Genomic DNA, 12,204 nt, shown 5'->3' with positions numbered 1-12,204 from the left:
TTTGATAGGCGAATGCTGCTGCCAATCCTCTGTAACAAGGTGGCATGCCTTTTTCCACATTGTCAAGAGCTGTACTATAGTATGCAATTGGCTTCTTTCCCATGCTCTGTTGCTGTTGTGCTAAAATGGCTGATGCAAAACCTCGTCTTTCTGACACATAGAGGTGAAATGGTTTTGTGTAGTCTGGACAGGCTAGTGCAGGAGCAGCTTTTAGATCACTTTTGATAGTTTCAAAAGCCTTTTTTCCTTCTTCTGTCCAGACTAGGCGTGCGCTAGATTTTGTCTGATCAGCTGCTTTCATCATATCTCTGAGAGGTTGTGTCTTTAATGCAAAATCACAAATCCATGGTCTGCTAAAACCTGCTAAACCCAGGAATGACAACATATGTTGCACTGTTTGAGGTTGTGGTGTCTTCTGAATTGCCTCTACATGAGAGGCGAGATCTTTCGTGTAGTGCCTTGAGCACTCTACCCAAATATTCTACCTTTGTCGGCAGAATTGCAATTTTTCCTTACTGACCTTGTGTCCATTATGAGCTAGGGTTTCCAGAATCTTTAACGAGTCTTTCATGCACTGTTCTTTGGTTTGACTACAAATCAGTAGGTCGTCTACATATTGAAGCAAACTGCTTTGAATGTCTAGGTCTGCCAGATCTCGTGCTAACACCTGGTTAAAAATTGACGGGCTTTCACAATACCCTTGTGGCAGACGTGTGTAGGTGTATTGTTTTCCCCCGTATGTAAATGCAAACAGAAACCGAGACTCAGGATGCAGAGGCACACTAAAGAATGCTGAGCATAAGTCAATTACAGTGTACCATTTAGTCCCTTCAGGGATGTTTGTTAACAGTGTGTGTGGATCAGGTACTACAGGATTTTCTGCTACCACCACACGATTTATTGGTCTTAAATCATGGACCAATCTCCACTTGTCTGAATTTGGTTTTCTGACCGGAAAAATGGGGTGTTGCAAGGGCTGTCTGTTGGGATTAACACTCCTGCTTCAACTAGTCCTTCAATGGTGGGTCTTATCCCCTCTATCGCCTGTTGCGACAGTTGGTATTGTTTCTGGTATGGTAATTGCACATTGGGTTTTAATTGAATTTTCGCCAACCCTGATGACTTAACTAACCCTACATCTGTCTGGTGTTTAGTCCATAGTTTTTCCGGAATTTGTTTCAATACCTGTTCTTCTTCTAGTTCAGCCTGTTCTTCCTTCTGTTGCCATTGTCCTACTTGCCCTACTTGTGTTCTCACTTGCATCTGTCTGTTGATCAAAATAGTGTGAGCTACCGCACTGTCTTCAGCTGTTAATTTTATTCTGAGATATTTCCTGTCTGATGTCATGCTTATATCTTTTTCCACTGGTATCCATTCAGTTATCTGACTTGCTTCTCTGACCATTGGCCCTAAGTCTTTTGATTTATAATTTTGCCCGATCATCAGGGAGACATGTGGAACAGAGTTTTCAACTGAATACCACTGTGCAATGTGGTCTGGTAGTTGTACTGTTGCAGCTATCCCCTGGGGACCAATGATCACGTTTTCTGCTTTGAGGCTGTACTGGTTTCCTTCTACATGTTCTCCCCACAAAGTCTCATATTCTTCATCTTGTCCCCCCTCATCATACCTTATTGTGCAGTGCCATGGTTTCCTGGTTTCCTTACAGTCTGGACGCATGTTTGTAAACCATGCTTTCAAGTGGTCATACAGCTTGTGGATTTCTGAAGATGTCACGTCGAGTTCCAGCCAATAGACTTTATCCAGTGTCTGTTGGTCTATTTTTCTTTCTACCATCACACACTGTTGAGCTAGGATTTCGGCAGTTCGACCCACACTCCTGTAGGCCCACAGAAGATTTTGCTCTAGCTTACACAGTACATCTCTGCCTAGTAGATTCGCTGGAGTATCGGGGGAATACAACAATGGTGCTTGTATTGTGATTCCTTCTACTGTTATGTCTTGTGGCTCTGTGAAATGCAAAGTTTGAGTTTTACCCGAGAAGCCTACTGTCTTTACTGCTTTGCGTGAGAGGGGGAGCTTAGAGCCTTCTTTTCCAATGCTTGTAAATGTTGCTCCTGTGTCAATCAAAAATGATGTCTGGAGCTGATTACTCACATCCACCATTATGGTTGGTTCTTGTGCAGGGTACAGTGAGGTGGGGCACTGTACCAGCTCCCCCTCTGGCTTCTCTGGGCATCTTTACATGTTACCTTGAGGTGGTCCCGGAGGGCCACCTCTAAAGTTTGCCTGAGTTTGTTGATTCTGCTGATTCTGCTGATTCTGCTGATTCTGGCCCATCCATGGTCCTGCCCAATTTCCGGGGTCTTGCCAGCTTTGATTTTGTTGCTGGTTTCCTTGCTGTTGTCTTATTGGATAGGGGCAGTTTCTCATCATGTGATTGGGATCTTGGCAATTCCAGCATCTTCCTCCTCTCGTTGGTTGATAATTTCTTGGTTGAAACATTCCTCCTCTTCCTCTGCCTCTACCTTGTCCCCACCCTCTGTTTTGTGGTGGATATTGTTGATACGATGGATAGGTCATTATTGGTTGTCCCACAGGCATTAGTTGCTGATTTCCTTGATCTGGTATGGTTTGACCAGCTGGATCCTGCTGTGCATTTGTTGGTATCATCATGACTGCTGCTTGTTTAGCTGAACTTCTCTCTTCTTTGCGTTTTTCTTGACTTTCTTGTTTACTCCGTGCTATCTCTCCGAGCTGTGCTTTGTGCAGCAATGTTATTAAATCTTCTGCTGCTTGTTTACTTGCTTCTTTCTTTTTCCTGTGCATTTCCACAGCATGTGTGACATTTGCCTGGAAAGCTGCCCAGGGCAGTGCATTAAGTCCCACAACTGATTCAAGCTGTTCTTGTACTTCACTTGGAAGCGCTCTCTTCAGCATTATTTTGAACAATGTGATGTTAGCCGTCGTCTCATCCCATGCTGACCCCATCTCTTCAGCCCATGCTTTCTGTAATTTAAGAATGAAGGCCGCAGCTCCTTCTTTTTCGTCCATTTTCAGGTTTTCCACCTTGGTTAGATCAGATTGAGTGGGGTATGCGGATCAAGTGCATTCCACACGCCGCTTTCTTTTTACTCCAAACGTCCAGCGATCATACTTTTGATCCTTTCCCACGTCTCCTAGATGTGCCTGATCCAATATTTCTATCATTTTAGCTTTTCCCAATGACTGTGTCAGGATCGCTTGATATCTCCCATAGCCAGCATCTGGCCCATGGTTTGTTCTTCAAAGCGTGTTATCCATCTTTGTGCTCCTTCACATATGTTAGGCAGTCGGCTTATTAGTCCCGTAAGATCCATAAATGACCATGGTGTGTATACTGATTCTGCGCCTTTTATAATGACTGGCATCTGTAAAGATTCTTGGCAATTGGGATTTGTCCATTCTCCTTCTTCTATGTCTTCTTCTTCATCATCGTGATCACTTCTCTGTACTTGTGACCTTGTCATCCTTCGTTCATGTGGAAAGTCTATTATGGCTTCTCTTGCTTTTTTCTGCTTTTCTTTTCTTCCAGCCTTTACATTGGTTTTTGGTTGATTCCTGTATAGTTGAGATTCTAGTTTATCAATATACTGTCGGCACTGCTCCACTCTTTCTGCGCTTTTCTGTTCTGCCCTCTGTATCTCTGCATCAAGTTGGGCATGTTCATGTTGATATAGCTTCACCTGTAATTGACGATTTTCACCTGTTACTTTCGTTATGATCTCTTTGTCTGGTCCATTTCTCTTGAGTGTCTTTTAGAATTTCCTCCATTTTCTCCATCCTCTTTTGGGTTTCTGCCAGTTCTTGCCTGTTTATTGTATTTTCTTCTTCTTGAAGTGTCATTTCTTCTTTCAGAGCTTTCACCTCTGTTTGCAGTGGATCACTTTTCAGTGGCATTTTTGGTGTCATCTCCAAAATTCCATGGACATGCACCTTTTCCCTCTTACTGGGTTCAGGACGACAAAATCTTCTTCATCCTTAACTTCCTCTGAGTTTGAATCTTCCTTCCTTTCATTCTTATTTCTAACATCTGGAAGAGATGTGGCTTTGCTTAATCTTTTTTGTACCTTAGGGGTGCTTTCACACCTTTCTTGCCTTTGTTTTTGCTTTTTCTGGCGATGTCTTTGATTCTGGTCATGCTCAGGTGGCTCTAGTTCCTCTCGCTCTCTCTCCCAGTCTTCAGGTGGGATATCTAAATCATAATCATGTTCATAATCATATCTCCCTTCACTGCCGCTTTCTTCATCATCTTCCTCTTCTCCTTCAAGATTCTGAAATAACACTCTGTTTGTTTGTCTTGCTCTTCCTTTGTTTATTTTGTTATCTGCAACTGGTAATTCCATCCTTCCTTCAATGCGTCCTCCTGTTATGTCTAGTTGTATGTCGTGATACTCTCCTTTTCCTAGTACTGGGTAGAAGCTAATCACCTTTGGCTTCTTTATTTCAGCATATGGTGGTGGTTTCTTCTGTTCCTCATACTCCTCTAATGGTGGGGCTGAAACCTTTTCTGACCCTTTTCCCTCCTTACTTCCTGTTACCTTTTCTGTTTTTTCTTTATGCACTTTTAACATCTCCCCCTCGTGCTCAAACCATTCAATGATGTCTAATTTCCGTTTTGTCTTTTCTTTTCTTTTCTTTTTATTTCTCCCAATTTCTAATTCTGGTTTTCATTACATCACACTTTTCTTTATTAAATGTTCCTCTTCAGGCCATTGCAAATCCCAGCTGTCAGATCTTTCCATTTTTTCATATATTTTTTAATCTCTTTTTCAGCCCCTTTATGCCTTATAATTATCACATCCACAGGTGTGATTGGGGATTCTTCCGTACTCATGATACACCCTTGTCTTGCCCTGTGTGCCTCTCTACGGTGGCCTGGGTTTCTGTTTTGAGCAGACCACTTTAAATGGACGTTTATCCGTCTCACTGTCTTACAAGGTCGTGTTGGATTTTTCGGCTTTGTCCACTTAATGAGTTGATTTTATCGATTAGAATCGAGGTAGCTGCCCCTCTTTCCCACACCACCTCTTTAGGTTCCACTACAACAGTTGCTGTCAGTCCCGAGCAATAATTAGATTGTTCAGGTACTTCTGCATTTAATTCTATCAATGGTTCCTCGTCTTCGTTGTGTGGGTCTGCTATGAAATCAAACAGGTGTATCACGGCTTTACTAGGTGTAGGGGCTTCCACTAGGGTGCGCAGTACTGGGCTTAACAATTGAGGTTTCCAGATGCTTTTATTTTTCATACCAGTTTTCCTCTGGGAATATCTGGTGCAACACCTCTATGCCATGTAATCGTGTAATAGCCCACAATTTGTCTTGTATCTGCTTTTCTGTCTGCCTCCTCTCTATACCGTTTCTATCTTTGTATGTCCTTTCGTCCCAGAAATGAGTTCTAAGTCCGTTCGTCTCTATCTCTATGTCCATCAAATCCACATTTATCTTGTTATATTTTCTCTATCTTATTTATTCGTTTATTCGCACTGTGTTTGTCCAAGTGTATGCATGTATGTGTATGTGTGTCAGCAAGCGAACACTATGTGTGTGTTATACTCCGTGCGCCTATGCGCATGCGCACCCCCCCTCGTGCGCTCCGTGTCTGTATGCGCGTGCCCGCGCCCTCTTTCTCCTGCTCCGTCTCTCGTCCAAGAATATGAGTATACTCACAATCTCAGCATCATCCCAAGCAGCGTAAGCAAACAGCAAGCAACAATACAAACACAGGCATACATATAATTTCATAGACAAAACATCAACATACGGAAAACACAACTATAAATCCGGTTTTACAGAAACACGCTTTTCACGAACAATATGACAACAACACTTACACAACTGCAGTTACAACGTTTCTCTTTTTACCGTACATGTACACATGGCCATCACTTCATCTCAATATCCTCGGGTCCCACCCCGTACTCGTAACGGTGACTCTCCGAGCCTGACAACTCACGACCTTTTGAATGTACCCTTTCCACCCCAGGTTACGAACCTGGATCCCCTAGTAAAGACCTATGGTATCTTTCCTGTTTTAGACTATATGAGAAATGTTACCTTCTCACATCGGGACTTGCACCCGAATCACCAAGCTCTCACTTTTGGGTTTACCGTTCTTGGTCTGCTTAGTCTGCAACCTAATTAGACCATATGGAAAGTCCGACAGACTGAGGTACAAACAATTAGCCGTAGTTTCACGTGGGTCCCACCCTGCCTCTATACGCAGTGACTCTCCACCTCACAACTTTATTCACGTGGGTCCCACCCTGCGTCTCTATACGCAGTGACTCTCCACTCACAACTTATGTCTTTACTTTTGCTTATACTCATCCAACACTAATTTTCCACCCGATAGTTCTTTGGCCCTAGGCCAGCAGTCTACACCTCCCGGGCCGACAACCTCATAGGCATACAGTTACTAATCACAGACTTTGAGTATAACAGGTGTCTGCTTACCTTTTTCTCTGAATTTTGTTTCCAACGGCTGCAGCCCACAGGATGCTCGGTCCCCTGTTCAGGTTTTCGACCTTTGTGCTGACCTTCAGGGCCCCACGTTGGGCGCCAATAAATATGTCGGAACTCAGAGCCCGTCTCTGAGGCGACACATCGAGGGTGGATTTCTTTGCTCAGAGGATTCCCAATAATGCCCAGCCAATTCTAGAAAAAACACAAATATAATAGACACCAACCGCCAATGAAGAATCCTCAGTCCTGGATGAATAAAAGCAAAACTTCTTTATTCCATGCAGGTTTCAATGAGCTCAATAAAAGCTGGGTACTTCACATCAAAATGAACAGCATATCAACAAATGATAGAGCACGCCAAAGTGAAGAAGTACACTGACTGTTGTTCCACGCTCGTATTTATACCTTGTGGCCACCGTGTCTTACTATTTTTTTCTACTTCCTTGACCTTGAAGAATTCCCCTTATGTCTCGGTCTTACCTTCTTTGTCCATAATTCCCTTATGTCTCTGAATTTTGCCTTCCTTGTCAATTCCCTTATCTTTGGCCTTATGCTCATTCTTTCAACAATACCATATTTGGAGTTCCTGTGTTTTTCAGTTCCCCTTATTTTCCGGCCCATAATTTTATATAAAAAAAATATGAGTGAGTATAAAAGGCTTTTACTTTTCTCTGGTTTTAACCATACATTCTTCAGTCTCTCAAGTGTGAACAACCTTTTTACGGCCTATTTTGTCCTCCTGCATTTGCAATGGGTAAGTGTTATGTTTTATTCTTTTATAATGCTGTTCTGCTATTCTACTTTCATTTGATTGAGTTATAACATTGTTTTTAATTTGTTTGCATACTATGCTTGATTAATTAATGGTTGTAAGCGCCTAAGTTATATTTTAACTTGTGCATTCTGAACTAATTGTTACGCAGTGTATATGATTTTCTTGAGTGTTATCCTTTACTTGTGCTCAACCGTCACTATGATATTCCCTATTTTAACATCTTATCTCTGTTGGTCTCATTCCCCAGCTCCACCACGCCGATCAGCTCAACCACCCCTGCCTCCCAGACCATCGGCCCTGGGTGCTCTACGCAGACAGTACCGCCAATTTCAGCTCTCCTCTCTTGCTGCTGAGTTTACTCATTTTTTAGAACAGCTCTCCAGCCCAAATATCCCAGCTAATGCCTTCGTGCCTCCTCGCATTGCGCGGGGCTTTACAATGCTCGATGGGAGTACACAGACTTCCCCTGATCTCAGCCGTCGTCACGACTGCTCCTGTTTTCCTGACACGACACCACAGTTTTCTCCCTATCCTTCACACTGGTCTACCATTGGTTCTTCCCCTGCTTCTCCCGTTCCGCCAAACCAGCGTGCTCCTGTGTCTTCACCCATCCCTGGACCAAGCTACGCTTTTATGTCCCCTGTCCATGCTTCTGTGTCTTCACCTGGGCCTAGATTCAGCTACTCCTTCATGTCCCCTGCTGCTGCAGAACCCCATACACCCTGCTATTTCAATAAAGATGCTTAATCTCCCTTTTGTTTCTTGTCCTTCTTTGTCTATTCCATACACTCATAACATTCAGTCAGATTCTATCCTACTCACACATGTAAATACCTTATTATTATTATTAATACTTGATGTAAATAAAGGTTTGATTAACATATAGATCAAATAGTGTTTTGTCAAACTACATCTAATAAGTTCTATATTGCTTTATTAAGTTAATTAGGTTAATTTAGTTTGATAATATTAGTTTGATTATAACACACGCTAGATATGGTTGATTAAAATATTTTTCTCGACAGGAACAACTCAGTCATACACTAGGACACATTTCACTACCACATTTATACCTGTTTTTACATCTTTATTATTTCCTATAGTGTCCATTTACTGTGTAAATGTAGATCAAAATACAGAAACAACATGAAAAGCGAAATACAATTATTTAGCAAAATTAGCTAACTAGCCAGCTAGCTATTTTTTAGCTTTAATAGTTTTCCTTCTCAGTCTAAATATCAGATTTGTAGTGAACTATAAGTAAACTCTTGGTATCTATAAGTTTATTGGTCTCCTACACCATTAGCTGAAAGGTCCATTTCTGCTCACTGCAACATTTATGGAAATAAATGATAGATAGATAGATAGATAGATAGATAGATAGATAGATAGATAGATAGATAGATAGATAGATAGATAGATAGATAGATAGATAGATAGATAGATAGATAGATAGAGATTTATTGTAATTGCATTGTACAGGTACACAGCAATGAAATGCCGTTTGGCATTAACTAGAAGTGCAAAATGTAGCTATCGTGCAAAAGGGCAGATAAATATATGTCATATTTACAGCAAGTGATAAATATGTAAACATATGTACAGTGGATAAATATAAAGGCAGTAACAGTGCAGAGATGTGGACATCATTAAGAAGTACAGGATGGATCTAAGTCTATGGCATTGAAGAGTAATGTGCAGAAGTGAAGATTACAAGATTATGGCATTTAAGAATTATCAAGCTAAATAACCAGTCTATAATTTTTGTCAAATTTATTTACTTTTTCCTGCAAGTCTGTGATCTTTATGCTAATGATCAGGAGTAAACACAAAATGAGGAACATCGCTTTTCCCCTCTTCACTCCGGTACCGATGGTCCTGATCACCTTTCCGCCTGTTTGGGGATTTTATGGGTGACTTGTTTCTCAATAATAATAATTATAATAATAATAAATGATAAACTCTGTGTTTTAAAGAGAATAAAATCCATAAAGCTCAGAAACTCACCGTTACAGGGGTCGTACAGTTCACTTCATCCCGGCAGAGGGTCTTCATCCTCCACCTGGAACACGGCGTCTCTCGGAGCTATAGGAGGAAAATCCAAGCGATGCTGAGGAAAGAAAAGTCTAAACAAATAATATCAAATATATAATATAAAATATTTCATATAATAAAAATCAAAAGTGATCTTTCAGAGTTGAATCCCAGTGGAAACGCGACTGATCCAAGCTGCTGCTTTTCAGCTGATACACACTGTGTGGTCAAAAGTATTTGGACATTTGTCTTTTCCAGTCAGATGTGCTTCATAAATTAACCTAAAAGGCACTTAAATGCACCATACAGCCAATTAACATGCAAACTGTTGAAACACTTCATATAAACAGAATGTAGAATCACTGAAAGCATTTTAAATGGATTTAAATACCGCTACAGAGGGAAGCAGGAGCTTTTCTGTAGCTATTATTGCTTTTATGTTCATGGCACAGGACCAAATATCAGTTTATTTTATCTTTCCATAATGAGCTGGAATAAATCATAAATGCTGTGGTGACCCCGTGTAATGCTGCATGATGGCACTGCTGGAGGATTACACCAATGGAAGATTAAGGAGAAGAAGAGTCTCCAGGGACCATGATGATTTCTTGTCCATGATGATGACTGGATAATAAGCTGATTTAGATTCCTACAGCTGTGCTCCTGGATCTATGTGCTGAATTGGGTCCAGTACTACAGAGGGCAACAGGTTGTTTTTAGTGGGAAATGTCTTAGATTCATAATATGATGCATATATATATATATATATATATATATATATATATATATATATATATATATATATATATATATATATATATATAGTCACTTGAACTGAATCTAAGGAGTCAAAATCACCAAACCGAATCATTTTGAACTGAATTGACCAAACTGAATGGACTGAATTATTAAAATGAATCTATTAAATAGTTCTTTCTGATGTTTTTCTACTAACTGCAGTTGTCAAAAGTTATACTTGAACTATGATGTTATGAGGCTGCATTGGAACTAAACTTTATAGTATTGTGTGATCAGATGAACCCATGAAGAACTCATGTATTGTAAACTGATTTAATCTCTGTGTTATTGTGATTTAATATTTAAACTGATGCTGTGAATACTGTTCAATAACTGTTTATTTTATTACTTTAACTTCTGTTCATGTAAAATTGGGTTTAAACAAAACCTTTATTTTATTATCATTTACTTTTGTCCCGTTTTCCCAAAATTTTATCATGTGGAGTTAAATTTAAATGATGTACAATAATAATTTAATAATAGAAACAAAACACACACTATATTTAAGATATTTATTTATTTTGAAGTAATAAAAAATATTGAGTTACAATAATCACTGATATGTTTGTACTTTATTATATGTAGGACATGTCCAGCTTGATCTCCTTTTTCTTTCTCTGGTTTTCTTTCTCTAGTGCTGAAGTCATATTGCTGAACAGCTGTACAGCTTCCTCCAGTCACTCTCGGTTTCCATCCTCATTTCTCTTCCTCACCTAAGAATCTTTGTTTCCTCAGAGATTTTCTGCGACTCTTTGGGTTTGTAGAGGTTCAGCTTTCTGTTTCTGCTGTTTATATATATATAAGTGCTTTTTCTAAGCATTTTTTATCGGTTATGTCGACTTTTTTTATGTCGCCGAACCCTAATATCTCGAGCACAAGGGGGGAAAAATTTGCCATTTAATGTCGGTTATCTCGTGCAGCCGCAGAAGAAGTCGCGAAGTGGCGGAAAATCAAGTCTTACAGCTGCTCCAGGTGTTGTATTGTATACTGGTGAATCTCTGCTGTTAGTTAGTGCTAGTGTTCGTAGTGTTAGTAGGGCGCGCGCAGCTTTGGGAAGAAAAGAGCAGCCGTTGAGAGAGTGCCGGTGGGAAGACACGTACCGGGATACACATGAGCGATAACAACGACCGCTGTGAACCAACATATACCAACAGTAACGGACAGTGACAGTGTGGAAGTTTAAATAGGAGCTGGTGATGATGATAAACGAGCACCATATGTGCGCGATTGAAGCCGGAGCTTCAGAGAAAGCGGCCGAGAAAACACCTGACACGCTGAAGGGGCCAAGGGGCGTGGCAGGTGGATTCCTGACAGATAAACATGTACTGTATGTATTTTTATAACATGCCTTCATCAAACAAATCGCGCAACGCTGTTGTGTAAAAACTCTTCAAAACACGTGCATACACATTCTCATTTATTAACGCACATCATGTACATAAAGAAATTTCAAGCACGTTAATATATTGCCGCCATTTTGATTTTCGTTTATCTCAATCATCGGTTACCTCGATGCTTTTTGGCGACCCCCTAGGACATCGACATAACCGGGTTCCACTGTATTAATAATTTAAATAATATCAAATGAAGAATATTAAATATTTCATATAATAAAAATCAAAAGTGATTTTTCAGAGTTGAATCCCAGTGGAAAAGCGACTGATCCAAAGCTGCTGCTTTTCAGCTGATACACACTGTGTGGTCAAAAGTATTTGGACACGTGTCTTTTCCAGACAGATGTGGTTCATAAATTCACCTAAAATGCTCTTAAATGCACCATACAGCCAATTAACATGCAAACTGTGAAACACTTCATATAAACAGAATGTAGAATCACTGAAAGCATTTTAAATGGGATTTAAATACCGCTACAGAGGAAGCAGGAGCTTTTCTGTAGCTATTATTGCTTTTATGTTCATGGCACAGGACCAAATATCAGTTTATTTTATCTTTTCATAATGAGCTGGAATAAATCATTAATGCTGTGGTGCCAATGGAAGATTAAGAAGAGAAAATCTCCAGGGACCATGATGATTTCTTGGTCTGGATGATGACTGGCTAATAATCTGATTTAGATTCCTACAGCTGTGCTCCTGGATCTATGTGCTGAATTGGGTCCAGTAGTACAGAG

At 40.3% G+C, this 12,204-nt stretch overlaps 1 protein-coding gene across 1 annotated transcript; it reads right to left on the bottom strand.

The window, feature by feature from the left end:
- Nucleotides 1-481: 481 nt before the first annotated feature.
- LOC124382454 lies at nucleotides 482-2,127 on the bottom strand. The gene is given in 2 exon segments (XM_046844553.1): nucleotides 482-960; nucleotides 963-2,127. Coding segments are annotated over 2 exon segments (1,644 nt in total).
- Nucleotides 2,128-12,204: the final 10,077 nt, after the last annotated feature.

This window comes from Silurus meridionalis, unplaced genomic scaffold, assembly GCF_014805685.1.
Source record: "Silurus meridionalis isolate SWU-2019-XX unplaced genomic scaffold, ASM1480568v1 Scaffold289, whole genome shotgun sequence".
Classification (NCBI taxonomy): domain Eukaryota; kingdom Metazoa; phylum Chordata; class Actinopteri; order Siluriformes; family Siluridae; genus Silurus; species Silurus meridionalis.
Note: the sequence above shows the minus strand (reverse complement) of the source record. Positions and strands in the feature narration are given on the sequence as shown.